Raw genomic sequence first — 19,972 nt, 5'->3', positions numbered from 1 at the left:
TGAGGGGCCTTTGGTGACCTGGCTCCCCCATCACCACCCTCCGCCTCCACCCCCACTGCGCTCTGTGCCATAACATCCCTTCTGCAATTCATCGAATGCCTGGAATGCCTTCCTACCCTTGTTTTACTTGGAAAATTCCTACTCCCCAGCAAGATTCATCAGGTGTCACTCCTGTGTTACGTTCCCCTGCCCGTCCACTCCTTCCTCCATCCCAGACAGATTACCAAGTGTTCCTGCTCTCTGACTTCTAGAATGTTGTTCTATGCCTTTACTTGTATTGATATGTTTCCTACCAGACTGTGAGCTCCAGGAATTTTGGACTGTTCATCCCTGTGCCCTCAGTGACTGCCGTACAGCAGGTTATCAGTAAATATCAAATTTTTTTTTAAAAAAAGCAAACTGTGAGTAGTAGCTGAACAATGTGATGCACAAGCAAAATGTCTTTATATAGAAACGGTACAAAAGGCAACCCTTAGTACATAGCTGAAGCTAATGGACATGATATTACTAAACGTCTTACACTTGTACAGCATTCTGATATTTCAAAAGTACTTTCATAGACCATGACATCAATTGGGGGATTCTGTCATTGACAGAAGCCAAATCACTGGCTCAAGTCTTCAAGCCGGTAAATGACAGGTGGCATAGGAACTGACTTCTGGTCCAGTAAGGACTGTTTTCTCAGAAACTGGAATGTGTATATTACAGGACGCTTACTATATCAGGCATTGTTATCAAAGTTGTACACATATTAACTCTTTTTAATTCTCAGAATCATAAAGTTGATACTGTTATTGTATCCTTTCACAGATGAGGAAATCAAGGCCCAGAGGGGCTAATAAGTGGCGGAGCCAGCATCTGAACCTAAGCAATCTGGCCCCGGTGTCTTCCAAAATGAATTTTCCCACTTCAGTGGAAATATTATATGGAGGCTGATCAAATATGCTGCTAGCACCTACTAGACTGTACTCTACTTGAAAATAGGACTTTTTCCTCATTGTCTTTGTATGTCAACAGCAGCTAACACAACAAGGTCTTGATACATAGTTTCAGGATTTTGACACTTCTAACCTGTCTCAAACCACTGACTTCTGTGTCAAAAGTCTCCACTCCAAGATGGAAAGACTATTCTATTCTTCCACTGGAATACTCTTCTCAATTAATTAATTAACCAACAACTTATTTATCCCAGCTCTGAGGTTACAGTGATAAAACTGTTCAAGAATCTAGTAGGTTTCAGAGTGGATCTTCCCTGGTCTCCTGCATCTCATCTCAGTGCTGGTCACGGACAGACTTCATGTGACATGTCAACCTGCCCAACACCATGCCCACCTTCTTTCAATTGTGCTTTTGATTGAGTTAAAGCAATTCAGTGTTAACAGTAACAAGTAGGGAGCACTAAATTCACTGATAACTTGGCTAGTGACAGGGTCACTGGACGGACCCATGTTTCCCATGATCCATCAGCTGACCACCTGCACCCAGTCACCCAGGCTGCTTATGAATATGCAAATTCCTCGGCTGCACCCAGACATTCTAAACCAGAATCTCTGGAGGTAGGTTTCAACAAGTTGCATTTGTAACAGGCTTCCTTAGAGATCCTTATGCACAGAGATAAAGATCCATTGATTACAGATCAATAAATAATTTTAGTCTTTTGATCTTGTTATACTCAAAACTCTTCTAGATTTCTCTTGCACTGCAACTAAAGCAATTGAAGTAAACCTACTTCTTTCTCATATTTCCTTGCACATATCACAGTCAACACCTTCCTTCCTTTTGGCATTTCCTTTTGATACCTGAATCAATTTACTCTGATCATAATTCAATCTTTTTGATGACTGTATTATCCAAATAACATCTGTGCTATAGTTTAGGATAACCTCTAAAATTCCTGTACCAAAAATTTACAGGGATTATTTTTCTATTCATTGGCTGAATAAATAAGGCATTCACAGAAAGTAACACACCTGCCATCTGATCACTAATTTTCGGACTCAATTTGTGTGCACTATTAGAATTTATAAATTCCACTTTGAAATGTGCCTTTGACAGATCTGAAACATAGATAAGAGATTTTCTCAAGTTTATAGAAATAAAGTTAATATTAAAGCAGTATAACTATTTCTTGAAAATTAATATTTAAATAGCTAATACTGCATCACTTACATTTGATATTTGCAAAGAGGATAGTAGTTGTTTTAAATGGTACCATACATTTTAATGGATTCAGGCAATGTCTGTGGAATCCTTCATATATTACTCAGTCCTTCCCCTCATAAAATAAAGATATCATTAATACCCTTACTTTTATGTGAAAAGTTAAGAAAAAGCACTCCTTTAATTTCATAGTGATTATTACACACAAAGATATATTAAATGCCAAACACAAGTTTCATCAAAAAATTTATGGCAACGAAACTTTGAGACTCTTAGTAGAAAGCAAAAGACCTTCCTTGTCCCCTCCTCTTCCCTGCCCCTCCTGAATCCGTAATTCTCTATCATCATATCCTATTTGATTTTCTTCATAGCAGTTATCACTATCTGAAGTTTTTTTCCTCATCTACTTGTTTACTTGTTTCCTGTCTGTTTCCTCCACTAAATTACAAGGTCTAAGAGACCAGAGTGTTACTATCTCATTCATCACTTATTCCCAGCACCTGGAACAGTGCCTGGTACATTTCTAGTGAAGAATTGTTGACCAAATGACTAAGTGAATGCATTCAAGTCCCAGTGCAAATAGTGACTGAGACAAAAGAAGAATCCTTTTTAATTTTGTACTTTGGCTTCTAGTACTATGAAGCTAAGCTGGCTAATGTCTAACCTTCAGATGATATACCTTCAATATTGCTAGCTGAGCAAAATTTTTAGAAAAACATAACTAATATCATGAAAGCACAGAGGAAGGTCAATGCAGCCTGTGACATTGTCATGATAATCCATGACATGTATGTAAAGGCCCTACTGCTGGCCTGGCTCATAACAGATCTCCAATTAATAAGACTGTTGTTATTAATTATACAGTAAATAGATTTCTTAACTTTTGAGGTTTCCTTTTTTGTTTGTTTCTGTGATCAAGACCTCACTGGTATATTATATTCATTATTTTAAGAAAAAGGAAATTTAAAGATTCTCCCAATTATATTATCCATTTTCGAGGATAAGAAACGTGTACATAGTTATTATGAACACAATAATTAGGACATTTTAAAAGAACTATTAATAAATGGGGATTCATGACAAAAAAAGGACTATTAAGTCAATTTTTCAAAACATATTTCCCTTTTTCAGAATGAGATATATTATGGCAGATGTGAAGGGAATGTAACATTTTAAAATAGCTCAATATGTTCAGATTCTGACATAAAATACATAGAAGAAAAAAGTATTGGTCACTACTTACCAGGGGTTCCTGAAAGATGTCAAGGTCGTGGTGAGAAGGTGTTGTAAACTTCTCACCACTTTACAAGGGTCTATCACTAATACGTGGTTGACTGAGTTAACAAGTGTAAATAAAGACTTCACGTTCGTGTTACCAAAGCAGCCTGCTTCTGACAGCCTGACGCTAAGGATAAACCAGGGCACTGACGTTAAATGAGCATTGAATCTGAGAGCCTGTTTACTTTGAAAGCAGATTTTTCACACTCACACACATTTCTATTCTGCTCTATGTCATGCTGCCACCTTGATGGCTCTCCCCTGCAGAACACATCCAAGGTGGCTACCAAGTTCAACATGTAAGGTTCAAACACTGGGTTCATTATACTTGAGTACATATAGGGGATGGGGAGACAAGTAGGGGAGGGGGTGCAGGGAAAAGGGATGGTGACAAGAGGAAAGAGCTAGATTGGTGGTCCTTTCTGAAATGATATGTTTGGCTCTAAATCCCACAAAATATTGAAGCCATTCAAGACAAAGTGTACTCCTAAAGCCATGTTAGTTTTTTCTCAGGTATTTCTTCCCTGTCGAGGACACTTGAGGAGGTTTGGAAGGTTTTCTGTATATTTTTAAATAGTCCCATTTAATCCCTGCTGGGTTTAGTTCTAAATACGTGTGATACAATTTTATTCCGATTGTAACTCATCAAGGAGCTTTCTGTATCTTTTACCCTTGAGGAGGTGAATTCCAACAATTTATTACCCATAAAGTGAAATATCATTGCCTTTCCGTTGCCTAATAACTACCTCTTTCATGCTTCATGGATTACCAGACCTACAGAAATGGCACAGGTAGCTTCCTACTCCCAACTTTTACATCCCTCCTTGTCTGCATCACGCGTTTTGAAACTTCATTACATATCCCCCAATGAAATGCCAAGTTCCTTGAGAACAGGGACCCTAGATCTAATTTTTTTTTTTTTTTGCAGTACGCGGGCCTCTCACTGCTGTGGCCTCTCCCGTTGTGGAGCACAGGCTCCGGATGCGCAGGCTCAGCAGCCATGGCTCACGGGCCCAGCAGCTCCGCGGCATGTGGGATCTTCCCGGACCAGGGCATGAAACCGTGTCCCCTGCATCGGCAGGCGGACTCTCAACCACTGCGCCACCAGGGAATCCCCTAGATCTAATTTTTATATAACTGACATCCCTATCTTTCCCATTTCTGGCACCTTCCCTAGGACCTCTACTCTTTCTGATCCTATTGCCTTTCCCTTTGAGAAATCCCGATGCTTGAAATGTTTGCACAGGGAAACAGCGTGCAGCCCTTCTCTCTAGGGCTGTGTGTAACCCTGTTATTAAGTCTTTTTGGTGGGCTTCGACCAGACCTTCAAACAACATTCTAACTTTAAAGCAATTATGTGCAAAGTAAGATTATGCTGCTGTATTTCAAAAGCAACTCCGGACACCAAGAACTTTGGTATTTTTGGCCACAACAGTAAATTGTCAGGCAAAACACTATTTTGATTCTAACTAAAATTCATCACAAACACATTTAGCATAATATATACAGAAAAATGAACATTCTTCATCATTTCTCTTTTTGTTTTGTTTTGAACAAAATGAGCTTTTCCTCTTTGTGTAAAATGTAGAAGAAAAAAATATTTAAATGGAATAGCTGAATAACTTAAAAATGGACCAATATAACAAAAAAATGACATTGAGCTACGTGTTGGAGGCGTTTGACAGATGGATAAATCCCTGAATCAAAAATCTGAAAGTGGCCATTATATAATAGCTGATACCCTGAAAAACACTGTGTTTTCCAGAATTCTTAAAAGCTAATTCTATATCCACTGCTATTATATTTCCCTGCCAATTTGAAGAAAATAAACGATTCTAATCTTGGATTTCACAATCAGCTTTTAGAGCCAGTACATAGCTGGTGCTTAAAACAGCCCCAATGCAGACTATTGTGTCATTATATGGTAAATGCCAAAATAATATAATTAATCTTGACCATTTCACCAAATTAAAGGGTCTTAGAACAAAAAAGACAAGGCAATATGTATAAGCACATACAGCATTTTATAACTAAGTGCATTTCAAAAATTCTAAAGAAGTATTAACCTTGTAAAAGGAATTCAACATCTTTGGACACAACTGAGAACAACTGTGAAAAATATGTGCTATTTGCACATATCAGAAACAGTGTTCATTTAGTTGTCTTTTATCAATAGGTCACTAAAACTTAAAATATGTTCACAACATTAAAAGTTATAAAGCCGGGCTTCCCTGGTGGAGCAGTGGTTGAGAGTCCACCTGCCGATGCAGGGGACACGGGTTCGTGCCCTGGTCCGGGAGGATCCCACATGCCGCGGAGCAGCTGGGCCCATGAGCCATGGCTGCTGAGCCTGCACGTCCAGAGCCTGTGCTCCGCAACGGGAGGGGCCCCAACAGTGAGAGGCCCGTGTACAGCCAAAAAAAAAAAAAAGTTATAAAGCCAATTTTAAAGCTAACCATTACAGTTGTTTTAACTGTAGGTTCCTCGGTTTCAGGCACCATGACTTGGTTCTCACGTCACCCAGGATCTGAATAGCTGTTGTTCAGTGAATGCTTAGGACTGACTGGCACATGGCTTTAACAGAACATCTTCAAACAATCACAAATAACAGGGACAGGAAATAAGCGTTCTCTGCTACTAGGTAAATCCTCCCACAGAATGGAATGTTTTCCCCCCCAAATATTTCCCTAGCCTGGAGGAGGTTAGAGAAAGGCTGGAGGAGGTTTAGGTGAGCTTCTGCCAGTGAAGTGTGGCCTCCCTTTTTTTAATCACTTAGAAAAAGTGTGACCATAGATGCATACAGAGGGGTATTTAATTCTACCTTTAAAATGATCCTTCTTAGGGACCTCCCTGGTGGTCCAGTGGCTAAGACTCCACACTCCCAATGCAAGGGGCCCGGGTTCACTCCCTGATCAGGGAACTAGATCCTACGTGCTGCAACTAAGACCCGTTACAGCCAAATAAATATTAAAAAAAAAAAAAAAAAGCTTCTAAAGTGATCCTTCTTAGATGAGGTTTTACAACATTGTAAATTGACTATATACTTCAAGAAGAAAATTAAAATTAAAAAAAATGTTTAAAAGAAAAGATTTCCCCCCTCCCAATTTGACATGATTTCTCTTAACCCCAGTCACCTTCTAAAACTGACTATATTTAATAAGGAAAACTCTTCTTAATATTTTTTTCATTATTCCAAAATAGTACAGGATCATTTCCCCTGCAGACACCAGGAGTCACTCTCAGAAACACACAAACCAGCCTCGGACTCATACATATTTTTATAAAAGACTTTTCTGAGCTGACAAATACTAACTTTAAGGTTGGATAAGCAGTTGTTGAGGAAAATGTGCCACCTGTTCAGGAACAGCTGCTTCTGGCTGACGCAGAGCAGACAGGTCACCAGCGGGTACAAGGCCTGAGGAGAAAGAAGATGAAGTCACAGGATGACGTCTATTTCAACCAACCAGGTAACACACGCTCTCTGGACCCACCACCCATACATCTCCCCCTGTGTGCTGTGTGGGCCAGAACAAACAGGACACTTTGTAACACACCCAGGCGCAACAAGTGCCTTGCAGAGGTGGATATTTTGCAAATGCTTTCTGAGGACGATGGGGATGGAATACTCTAGAGTTCTGTAGAGGGTAGAGAGTGAGTTTCGTGGAGCATAAGTGGAAATCTGATTCACTGATTTAGTCTTCACTCATAAATTTTAAAAACAAGCTATCGTAGATCACTCTCAATCCTCAGGAAAAAAAGCAGGAAGGCACCCTGATTTTGAAAATGTTACTAGCTTTTTTGCTCATAAACATCTACCAGTTTGTCCCTGTCTTAGAGGTAGGTGTATGTGTTTTCTTTTGCATGCAATCTTCCTGTAATTAAGGAAGATTCCTAAAAGAAATGTTACTGCATTGGTAAACTCCACCCAGACAAATTTAACCGCAGGAGGAATCTGCTTACGAGCGAATAAACAGAGGTGCTACTGTGCTTTTCCTGCCTAACTGGGCAGGTTTCCCACAGCAACTGGAGAAGACAGAAAAGCTTGAGGGCGGCCACCTAAACGATATACCATTTTGCTGAACCAGATTATGGCGCTCCCCCAAATTAGGGCTAGTGAAGATTAAAACAAAAATATAACTCGCTCATCCATTAACTTGAATTAGCAAAAATCTATTGCCACAATGAGATCAGTGCTTAACAATCCACACACTTATTTTGTTGTTGTTGTTAACTTAGTTTTAAACTGACTTTAACTATTACTGCCATTGAGTGCAACTCTAATTCCAGCCAGTAATTTAAAAACAAAAATACAAGCAGTCACAACGACCACAGACTGTAGACAAATGAGCAAATCTGTCACCACTGCCAGCAAAGCAACTGAGTATTTGCTCAAATAATGGTGGTAATGTTCATACTTTAAAGATTAGCATAAACAATGCTAGAAACCAGCTACCTAAGCAACCTGCTTCCTCCATACTATCACAGTTACAGCTGGTCTACCACCTGCTGATTCATAAACCAGAGCTTTATTTACCATGGAGGAAAAAAGTTGTGGTAATTTAAAAGACTTTTCTATGCTGCTCTTCAGTACAAAACTGTTTTCTCAGCCTTCAGAGAATCTTTCCAATGGCCAACTATCTGTGTCCCAACTCCCTTTCCTGCCTGGTTCCCTTTTGATTCGGAATATCAGGATGGGAATTAGCCAGTGAAGCTTCCTGGGATTGAGAAAAGAAACTGTTTTTATAAACTTTAGCCTTCAGACTGAAAAAATACTCAGAAATTAAAATAAAAATTAAGTTAAACCCATCTTGAAAATAAACAGCGGAATCTTTAGGACTAGAAGGGTCCTTGAGGTGACATGGTCTAATCCCCTTATGTTACCATGATTCAGTCATGGTCAATAATAGGTGAAAGCTCCAAAATTTGAAATGCTATCTCTCTTTGGGGAAGCTGTAGGTAATTCTCCCATCTGTGGAACCCTTATGACTCTCAAATAGATTTCAGCCTAGGAATTTTAGTCTCTGCAGTTTTGTCTTTTGAATTTTCTCAGAGTTACTAACCAAGGAATGCTTCTTTCGAGAAGAAAGTTCCAGCGTGGTATCATATAGGCTTTCAACAAAGTTCCTGAGGCAGGGAACATTTACTTCATTTTTAACAGCCTGAAATAGAGATGCATGTTTATATTATATTAATGAAATTGTTGCTTCTCTAATCCAATTTGAAGAAGTTCTTAAAAATGAAAATGTAACTCACAGCAGCAACTGGGACAAGAATTTCAACAAAAAGCCCAGCCAAGGCATGCTTGATATCTTTGTCTTTGACCTCGAGGAAGTAATGTGCACATTCCTAAGAAGTAGAAACAGAGTAGAGGGAGAGAGAAAGATTGAAATGTGCACAGAAAATGTATGTAAGCAAATATAAGCAAACAGATCTTAATTTAATCACACCCAATAACACAGCATATTCCATAATCTATTAAAAAAATCACTGGATTCAAGCATTTATACTTAAGTTCACAATATCTTCCAATGACATTTTACAAGGCTGGTTTTCTCACTCTCCCTCTAACTTCTATCCCCAAATCACTGAAAATCACTTTGTCCTTTGCTGAAAGGACAAAGCATCTATAACCAGCAGCCAGACATTCATCCACTGACTTACTGGTTGGTTCATTCAGTGACTCATTTGCAAGAAGTTTCTATTGACTACCTACTGTGTGGGGGGCCCTGGGGCCTTAACCCACAAGCACAGATCCCCAGAGAAGGTAACCATGGGAAGAGAGGCAGAAGACATTAACCTTATTTTAGGCCCTGACAGCCCTGGGCACAGAGCTGTTTACTTGTGAGGCCCTGACATTTTAGGCGTTTATTATTCAGCTAGTTTCATGAGCAAGTCTGGAATGCTTCCCCTCCCCACCTCAGACAAGAAACCTTTATAATAATTTCTTAAGCAAGGATGTCTCTGCTCGTGGACTCCTGTCTACAAAAGGGTATTTTGGGTTGCCCAGGGAATAATATATTAGAAGACTTGGCCTGTCCAGCATTCGCCAGCCGCTTTCCCCTTCCGGGCCTTTTGGGTGGTAACTTACTGTGGTCTTTTTTAGATGCTGCTTTCATGGAAAGGTCCAAGGCTACATGTATTTGTGATGACACTTTAATATCTGTATCAGCTATTACCTCTTATTTTCAGTCCACATTGGGACTATCACCAGCAACAGTTACTCAAGTTCCCAGTATATCAATATCATACTAAGACATCAGTCCAAGATAGGCACTGCCAGCATGGGAAGTCTTTGAGAGTTTCCCAGTACAGAATGGAGCTTTATGGTCCCCAGAATTGTGGCCCTTTTCCTACATTATTTTGCATATATATGTAAATACTGTCTCAAATCTTAATTGAAGTACACAGATACACAAATCATTAGCATGAGAGAGAGATAAAAATAGTGAGCATTTAGTGAGTCCAAGAATGCTCAGAACCACCTTCCAAAGTGAGTGTCATTATTACCACTCTGCAGACAAGGTAAGTGACACTGGGAGGGGTTAAGTGTGACTTGTCCAAGGTCACAAAGCTGGTAAGTGTTGAAGCTTGAATTCAAACCCAAGAAAGTTGATACAGGGCCTATATTCTTTTTTTTTTTTTTTTTTTTTTTTTTTGCGGTACGCGGGCCTCTCACTGCTGTGGCCTCTCCCGTTGCGGAGCACAGGCTCTGGACGGGCAGGCTCAGAGGCCATGGCTCACGGGCCCAGCCGCTCCGCGGCATGTGGGATCTTCCTGGGCCGGGGCACGAACCCGTGTCCCCTGCATCAGCAGATGGACTCTCAACCACTCTGCCACCAGGGAAGCCCTAAACTGCTTTTTTGAGATACAGTTCACATACCATGCAATTCACCCTTATAAAGTATATAACTTGATAGCTTTTAATATATTCACAATTGTACATCTTTCACCACAATCAAATTTAGAACCTTTTCATTATCCCAGAAAGAAACTTTGCACCTGTTAGCAGGCATCCCTGACCTCTGCATCCACAGCGTCCTCCTCCAGCCCTACATAACTAATCTACTTTCTGTCTCTACCGATTTGCCTATCCTGGACATTTGCTATTATGAATAATGCTGCTATGAACGTTTGCATTCAAGTTTTTGTGTGGACATGTATTTTCATTTCTCTTGGCTATATACCTAGAATTGGAATTACTGGATTATATAGTAATTCTAGATTTAAACATTTGAGGAACTGCCAAACTGTTTCAGAAGCTGCTGTGCTGTTTTACGTTCCCACCAGCAGTGTATGAGGGTTCCAATTTCTCTGCATCCCCACCAACAGATAACTTGCTGTTGTCTGTCCTTTTGCTCATAGCCATCCTAGTGGGTATGAAGTGGTACAACCTACACTCCTAACCCCTGTATCTAAACTCTTTATTAAGATCCTCACTAGATCTAATTCACAGCAGCATTAGAAAAAAAAAAATCCCTTTAGATACTAAAGTTTTATAAAATCTAATAGAGCTGTGCAGACTTCCCTGGCATTCCAGTGGTTAAGACTCTGCGCTTCCAATGCAGGGGGCACAAGTTGGATGCCTGGTCGGGGAACTAAGATCCCACATGCCTGCCTCGTGGCCAAAAAAACAAGACAAAACAAAACACACACACACACACACACACACACACACACACACACAGAAGAACTAATAGAGCTGTGTATTCTGGGAAATCCTCATTAGCAATAATTCTTTTTTTAGTACATAATGGTGAACACTGTGTCACAGACACCTAAACCTGTATGGTTTAGTTGATTTTTTAAAAATTGATTCCTTTTTATAGCATGAGTAAAAAAGATATCATTACTTAAAGTTCTGATGCCTGGAAATATTAACATCGCCAACTCAATGCTATCGATCTCCAAAAGTAAAAAATCAGCTATATTTTATTGACAGAACAATATGCAGCCAATGGGTAAAAAAGAGAAAAAAGAAGTCTACAAATAAGATTCCACTGTATACCCTACTCCAAAGGTGATATGAGTTTAAAAATGAAATTAAGTGCCTGAAACTCTATTACTTCGTTACGAAGCCCTGTATGAATTATTGAGGGAAAAGCATAGGATTTTTTTCCATATGGGCGAGCGAATGGGTTCTCACAGTCCAGGTCAGTCACTCTGAGGAAGGCAGATGCTTCAAGCTGACAGCCCCTTAGTTCTCCTGCCCAAGACAGTACCTGCATAAACTGGAGAGAGGCCTCGAAGTCCTCCACCGGATACATCTTAATTCGAAAGAACTTCATCCCCATTATCAAGCTGATAATGCTTTGCACAACATACGGGCTCTGTTCTTTATGTCGTAATTCTTTGAGCTCTGCCATGAATTTCTTCTTTACAGCAGGGAATCTAACAAGAGAACGTGAGTGATTTATCAAATAATGGGTAGGAAAGTAACTGTAATGCAGGTCCCCAGCATCTAAGAGTGACAGGGCACAGTGACGGGGACCTTCGAATCAGCTGAAGTACAATGGCTGTCATCTTGTAAAGGTTTTGATATGGAGGAGTTAGTAAAGAGTCCCATCTTCTCCTTTCTTCTCTTATTCTATCAGATGCTCAACGTCTCCTTCAGGCTAGGGAGAAGATCCAAGGTTATTTAGAGCCTCTCAAAATGGTTCAGCTCTTAAACTGAGCGTGATGAAAAGCTCCATTTCCTCAGGCTTAGCAATTTCCCAGGTACTTACAGACCCCGAGGGCCTGAAGTATCGAACTGTGAGAAGATGAGCCATAACATAGGAGGCCAGGTATTTCTGACAATGACAGCAAATAATGCTAAGTAATAGTCCTACATCCATTTCCACAGTTTTCTGTTGTTGCTTCTTTTATAGTTTTAGGTTAATGATTATTGAAAAAAATATTTTCAGGTTGAAGGAAAATCTAGTAATGGGAAAATTCAAATCATCTCTAAAAGCTCTCTAATCATGTATGGGATTTTACAAATAAAAAGACACAGTCCCCAAGGAACTTAAGGTATTTATATTGTTTGAAGGTAAAATAATATTAATAATTAACAACATTATTACAACAACATCATCATAAAGAGTTTAAAAAGAGAATAGATCCTAAGAGGATGGAAAGTAGCAGATTGTCAAAGTGCCTAAGGGTAAAGGAACATATACAAACAAGTTATCCAAACTATTTCTGAGATGGCTGGTTTGACTTGGTTAAAAAAAGGAAAAACAAGGAAAGCATTCTAAGACTCATTGTATTTTGTTTCCTGAAACTATCAGCCTGAGTTTCTGCAAAGGATCAATTAGGAGCAAGGCATGATCACAGAGGGGAATAATCACAGACTATAAAAGTTAAAGGCCAATTAATAGAATCCCAGAAGTTTGGGAATCGCAACTTTTGACACCTCAAAGCAGAAATTTTAGGACATATAAGGGAGGTGGTAAACATACAGATATGGTGTCACCAAAAGGCAGTGCAAGAGGTGTATAATTGGCAAGTTGGCTGTTACGGGCTTCGGGAGAGCTGGCAATTTTCTCGTTCTCAGCTGGAATGCAGGAGGTTACATGGAGTTCATTTGGTAACAATCTGTTAAAATTGTTTGTATTTTCTAAACAACTTATGGATTTTTCTTTATGTTTGCTGCACACAAAAGAAAAAGATTTTAAGAAGGCGATGGAGCAGAAAATAGGTAGTGAATGCGTTTCCATTTTATGAATGAAGAAACAGATTGGAAGGTCAAAGTGAAAGAGATGAGACTTCGTGATCTTCTGATGTGAATCCCAGGAATTTCCACTATTTTGTAGCTGCCTTAGACAGTCATGAGCTGTGAAATGTAGTCCCTGTCTATTTAGAACAGTATACAGTTCAACTGGAAAGATAAGACAATGTAGCACTGACCATGAGCCATGTGAATAATAGTAATAATTTTAATAAGAATAATAACCAGTATTATTATTTATGAGGTATGTTAGCATGGGCCTGGGACTTTGCCTGGATCTCTCTGGTCCTTCAGGGAGGTTAAATGCCCCAGGCCAAATCACTTTCTCATATTTCACACTGTCCTTTATGTGAATAATACACCTGAAGAGGCTCTGGGGGCACTGGAGAAGGAAGGGGCTCTTTCCAGCTGGATAATCAAAGATTTCAGAGGTGATTTTTGTTAGGGTAAAGGGTGAACAGAGGTTTTAGGCAGAGATAGATGAAGGACAGGAAGCAGAAATGGCATAGCAAAGCGAAGGAAGTGACACTTTCAATCAAGATTATAAAAATTTATAAAATCTATAAAAACTAGATTTTTAAAAATTATATTTTATTTCAAATTATTTCCAAACAGTAAAAAAAAAAAAAAATCTATGGTTTTAATTTTGGAATGTGAAACTTTAAAAGAAAAAAGTAACTTTACAGGTTAGAGTTATATTGTTTTAAGGATCACATGATACTTAGAAAGTGTGTTTTCCTTTTCTAATCCGTGACTAAAACAAGGAGAGGGAGGAAAAGGCAGGTTATTTGTACACCTCACTATTTCAGTATTCTCACAAGTTAGTGGCTAAAACTCTATTTATTTCTCATTTAAAAATAAATATAGCTATCTTTTACTTTAAAAAGTCCCACATGACATAAACATGTTATTTTAAAATAAAAATAATCCAAAATCTGTTTGCACTTAAAATCTATTTTCCCTTAAAACAATTTTAGGGAAAAATAAATTTCTTTTCAATGACCACGCCTAGAGTGTTTAGTATTCTTTAGTAAATACAGTAACTAAATGATTACTCAGTCTTCTGCTTTAAAATGTATAGTATACATTATTAAAGTGAGAGTATAAGAATATATATATTAAAATTATATCACATAAAGACAGAGCAGTTTTGGAATGAATCTTAGAAGCAATCATTGCTATTTAAATGAATATGTCAGATTTTAATCCAAAAAACTTACTTTAAAAAATCTAATTTTAACTTAATTGACTTTGAAAAAGTCAAGACCCTGGGTGAATATCACTTAATAGCAAAAAAAAAATTTTTTTTCCCTTAATGACAGGAATTGAGCACATTATCACTAGTAAGATTAAAAATAGTGATTCTGCTAAAACGTAAAGACCAAACTAAATATTAATATCTAAAGTCAGAATGAAGAAGATATTTTATGTACATTACCCCTGTGATCTAGATATAAAATCTAAAATTAGAATTGTTACACTACTCAAGTTTATTTTTAAAAAAAGATAACCATCCTATACCAAATAGGCATACATCCTTTTTTTCCCCACTGAGAACAAAGGAAACAGTAATTTTCTAAGGCGACAATAAAGTAATGGTCCTGGTGTACTTATGAGAAGAATGCAATGTGATAATTTGTAGTATGACACCAGTTTAAGACTGTACTGTCTATCAATAAAGGTTAACTCTATACTGACTGGTTAAGAATTTATCAATGGGATTACTATATATTACTGCAATTACTGCAAGAAGCCACTGGTGAAAGCGTTTTCTTGTGACTAAAAAGTACTAGAGCATTATCCAAATTGAGGCATTTATTATAGCCTACTATTGCAGAATTGAGACAAATACTGACATGAAAATTTTAAAAAGTCCTTGTTGGCAAGAAAACACTGGCTCAGTGGATCATCAATCAGACCTAATACGGAAATTCCTACAACCTTAGAATGTTGCCTTAATTATGACGTTGTCTCTCAATTCATTCTTAACCAACTGAAAATCGGTGTAGCTAAGGCAAGTCATTCTATGGTAACTGATATTGTTATGAACAGTTCACAAAACTAAGAAAAACACAAGAAGTCATTTCTGGCATATTAAACTTTCCAAATGATTGTATAAGAGAGTTAGCCTGGGGTAATTACAAAGGAATATGATGAGATTTCCAGGGTTTGACAAAGCAGCCAAAATATATATTAACAACTCATTTTTCTGATCTTTTCTAGGAATGAGGTAGAGACACATGAGTTAATTTGCCAGATAACTGTAGATTATTCCTTCAAAAAGCCAATACTTTTATTATTTAATTGCAATGGAAATCTCTCCAAAATGCATTGCACTTTTTTTTCATGAACTACAATTATTACAATGGGCTATAATAAAAGTACAATATATATTCTCATGTAAAATGGTCCAGGTAACTCTAATGTTTAGTTCTTATGTATGCTTTGGCCAGTTTCTCTTTCCTCTCTGTTGCTGTCAGTTTTTGAGCTTGATATTTCTCAGGGAGTCAGTGTATATGTCTCTTCCATCTAGTACTGATGTTTTATGTGTTAGAAAAAAATACGTAGTCAAGATGAATAGACAAACAGGGTTAGATTAAATAAGTCACCTCAAGGAGTTTTGGGGGTCTGTTTCCTGAGTTCTTGACTATGTTTTGGCTAGCTAAAGGTGTTGAGTAAGTACTTTAAAAAATTTTTGTTTTGTGATAAATTGAGTGTTTCCACACTGCTAAGTTAGGAAATTCCATCTCTTGAAGATACAAATCTTTCTGAGGGTTTCAATTTCACAAAGATCAGGGCATCACTGTTGCTCCAAGCTGGCCTCTTGGCTTGGATTCACATTATGTCTCTGGCTTCCTTTGCCTAACCTAGAAATTCAGGATCTTGCCTGATTTGCCTCAGGGTTGAATAAGATGAAGATGGGTGAATAGGGTGTGACATCACTTTTGGAAGAAGTATATTATTGCTAATAGTCTAATACCACTTTGTTCTAGCCTGCTAAGTAGTGTTATGGGGCCAGATATATTTAGCAATGAGAATTTTCTGACTTGTTTCCATGACAGAGTCTTGGACATTTTTAGCTCAGCTGAATTAAGTAAGGTCTATAGTAAAGGCACATTCTAGAATGGAATTTTCCCACTCATGGATGCTATATCGTAACCACCCACTCATGGAATATAGAAAACAAAACTTTTAAAACTGATAAACTTCTTTGGAAAATTAAGCAGGAAGAAAAGTACTTTGGTTAGTTCATTTCTTTCTTGGATGCAATAGTCTGAAACTCATGGACTCTTGGTAGGATCTGGCCCAATTGCCAAGTGAAAAAGCTAAAGGAGAAAACAAATTGGAAAAAGACTTGGTACTTGCCCTGGGGAGCTTCTTGTGAGGCTCAGAGACAGGGCACACACAGCATAAATAAACCCTAGTTTCTGGTAAGTTCACACCCTCCCCCTTCCTGAGAGTAGGGCTGGGTTGGCGCAGAAGAGGCACTCATGTTCTTATGGTGAACAATTCTGAGGTTCACTTACTTAGCTTGTGCCAACACTCCGATGACTTCTGCATACAGGTCTGCCACAATGTGCATATTGGCAGTGTTAGGACCAAGGTACCTAAATAACATACAATTAGACAAGTTAGGAATCCCCCCAGGTCATCTGAAAAGAGCAAACTTGATTTAGTTTTAAGTACCCAACTTCTTCAAATTCGAAGATGACAAATTACTTTACCCTTCTTTGTACTTAAAGTGCTTGAAAGCCAAGTTAATAACATCATGTATTAAACTGTCTATTACAGGATGAAGTGGAATCTGGAAAAAAAAAAAAGATGGCTCTTAACTTGGAAGGGAATATTAAAGATCAAATCAGTAAGAGTACTTACAATGAACTATATATGGCCTTTAACAATCAATAAATATAATTCATATGACATAGTATTTGAAATTCATGAACAATTTAATAAACTTGACCTTAAAAACATAAGTAGTTTTTAGATAAATAAATCTTATCTAAAGTAACATTAAATTAATGACCTACCTGTTTCAAAACTTCTATTAATACTAAAGAAAAAATAAAATCAATGGCGAGGTCCCGTCTTTCCATTAAATAATCTCGCTGCTGTTCATCACTGTAAAATTTAAAATATTCACATTAAATGGGCACTGAAAATATCCTCAGAGTGATGTAATTCATCCAAAAATCTAGGACTCATCCCCAGTGGACTGCAAACCAATTTTGTTATGAAGAAACTGCAGTGGTAAATACACACTGAAGTTATTCCTATGATCAGTCTGGTGCAGTGCACAAACACTGGATTTGAATATTTGACTTCATGTTTTAAATATCCAACCATGTCAACTTGGGTAGCTATTTGTGAGTCTACAGTTTCATCTTGTGGACTTTTCTAAGGTACCTTTCAACACAGGAAACCTATCATCTGTAAAATGGAAACAAACATGATACAGGGCTCCTGTGCTAGAGGTAGACCCTGAGAGGATCTTGTGAAGAGTTAAACAACGGAAAGAAATAATATGATTACCTATGGAATCAGGACCGCAGTGGGAGGAGAAAGGATCAGCATTACATTTCGTTTCTTTTCCCCTGTCCCTTTCCTCTTGACCTTTTGCCACTTGAGATTTATGAGAGGAAGAAAGAAGATATGAGGGGGTGGTGGAAGAGAGAAAGATTACAAAGCAGATAGAAGAAGAGGTAGGAGGAGCAAAGTGGAGTCATTGGAACTTATTCCAAAGTTAGGGAGCAGAATTAGCACCGTCAGGAGGACAGAAATGTGAGTTCATACCCCCTTCCCTTCATTTCCTGCTTCTCTAATATACTGAGGACTGATTTGGAACTGAGCAACTGAAGTGACTGCAAAGTTCCTTAGCACAGAATAGTGGTAAAGAGTGTTGGTTTGGGGGTGGTGGTGTGATGAATTGGGCGATTGGGATTGACATGTATACACTGATGTGTATAAAATTGATAACTAATAAGAACCTGCTGTGTAAAAAATAAACTAAAAAAAAAGAGTGTTGGTTTTGGTGTAGAACAGTCCTGGGTGAAAATTACGCCTCTTCTACTTACCAGTAATTTTTCCATCTACAAAATGGAAATAATAATAGTAATTATACTAAGGTTTGCTTGAGTATTAAGAGAAAACGTGTCTTTAGTGGAGTCTCCCAAACATACAACTGCTCAGTACCTGCGTATTAAATACAAGCAACGAGAAAGGATGACAGAATTTGGATTTGTCAGGCAGATATTTTCAAAATAAATCAAGACTATTTTAAATACGGCATGTTTTTCTCTTCAGTCAAGAGGGAATAAGAGGAAAGCATATAAAAGATATAAAAAAGAACTCTGGAGGAGCTCTGCAGCCTTGAGCAAGTCCAGTGAAGCCTGGTAGATGACAGAGCAGGTCAACGAGGGAAGCTGCAGCTTTAACTTTCAAGGGGAAACGTATGGACCAGGCAGGAACTCATTCATTCAGGATCATTTACAAACAGTCCTGCCAGGAGAAACAGCAATGGACCAAACCATCCATCTGGAGCCCTCCAAGACCCACTAGAACTAGAACGTGCTGCTGCCAGACGAAGGGAGGAGAGGAAAACATATGGAGCTGCATTAAAAAGAGGGCGTCCACAAGTCTGAACCAGAAATTACATCATGGAGAAGAGAAACAGGAAGTCTGAAGACCACAGGGAGGGAAAACTCTCAAAGACAGCCAGCAGCAGTAGAGAGAAGAGGGCTATAGTAAGGGGTCTCCAAAAGGGGCCAGAGGAACTTGAAAAAGTAGCAAAAAAATCTTGGTAGAAATGAAATTTTAAACTCCTGATTCTGTTTTATTTAATAAGCCCATTTATGCTTTCAAATAAAAGGAAGATATATATCTTTCCAATAATGAATTCAACTTTATTGCTGGTTTGACGTCTAACTGCCAGGAGGAGCCAGAGGCATCTGACAAATTTATTTGGCAGTCAAAATGTTGATACTATACTAATCTTAGAAATCATAACCCAACAAATAGAACTACCATATGACCCAGCAATCCCACTACTGGGCATATACCCTGAGAAAACCATAATTCAAAAAAAGTCATGTACCAAAATGTTCATTGCAGCTCTATTTACAATAGCCAGGAGGTGGAAGCAACCTAAGTGCCCATCATCGGATGAATGGATAAAGAAGATGTGGCACATATATACAATGCAATATTACTCAGCCATAAAAAGAAACGAAATTGAGTTATTTGTAGTGAGATGGATGGACCTAGAGTCTGTCATACAGAGTGAAGTAAGTCAGAAAGAGAAAAACAAATACCGTATGCTAACACATATATATGGAATCTAAGAAAAAAAAAAAGGTCATGAAGAACCTAGGGGTAAGACGGGAATAAAGACAACAGACCTACTAGAGAATGGACTTGAGGATATGGGGAGAGGGAAGGGTAAGCTGTGACAAAGTGAGAGAGTGGCATGGACATATATACACTACTAAACGTAAAATAGATAGCTAGTGGGAAGCAGCCGCAAAGCACAGGGGAGATCAGCTCGGTGCTTTGTGACCACCTAGAGGGGTGGGATAGGGAGAGTGAGAGGGAGACACAAGAGGGAGGAGATATGGAGATATACGTATATGTATAACTGATTCACTTTGTTATAAAGCAGAAAGTAACATACCACTGTAAAGCAATTATACTCCAATAAAGATGTTAAAAAAAAAAAAGGAATCATAACCCAAATACACATCCATCACATTTGACTGTTTTCAGTTGCTTATGCTTCTTCCTTAAGTTCCTCTTTTCTTGTTTCTATTAAGAGAAACCCTCATTATT

At 38.3% G+C, this 19,972-nt stretch overlaps 1 protein-coding gene across 2 annotated transcripts in view; it reads right to left on the bottom strand.

The window, feature by feature from the left end:
* FRY (FRY microtubule binding protein) overlaps nucleotides 1–19,972 on the bottom strand; it is a 324,059-nt gene that overhangs the window by 137,494 nt on the left and 166,593 nt on the right. For both annotated transcript variants that reach the window (XM_082602261.1, XM_082602262.1), the window contains exons 5-11: nucleotides 17,179–17,269; nucleotides 16,873–16,952; nucleotides 16,675–16,755; nucleotides 11,658–11,826; nucleotides 8,692–8,784; nucleotides 8,499–8,597; nucleotides 6,752–6,853 (exon numbers count right to left, since the gene is read on the bottom strand). In XM_082602261.1, coding sequence (XP_082458387.1) covers nucleotides 6,752–6,853; nucleotides 8,499–8,597; nucleotides 8,692–8,784; nucleotides 11,658–11,826; nucleotides 16,675–16,755; nucleotides 16,873–16,952; nucleotides 17,179–17,269 — 715 coding nt within the window. The remainder of the gene's footprint in view (nucleotides 1–6,751; nucleotides 6,854–8,498; nucleotides 8,598–8,691; nucleotides 8,785–11,657; nucleotides 11,827–16,674; nucleotides 16,756–16,872; nucleotides 16,953–17,178; nucleotides 17,270–19,972) is intronic.

This window comes from Mesoplodon mirus (assembly GCF_964341445.2).
Source record: "Mesoplodon mirus genome assembly, chromosome: 17".
Lineage (NCBI taxonomy): Eukaryota > Metazoa > Chordata > Mammalia > Artiodactyla > Ziphiidae > Mesoplodon > Mesoplodon mirus.
This window is presented reverse-complemented; position numbering and strand designations above follow the sequence as displayed.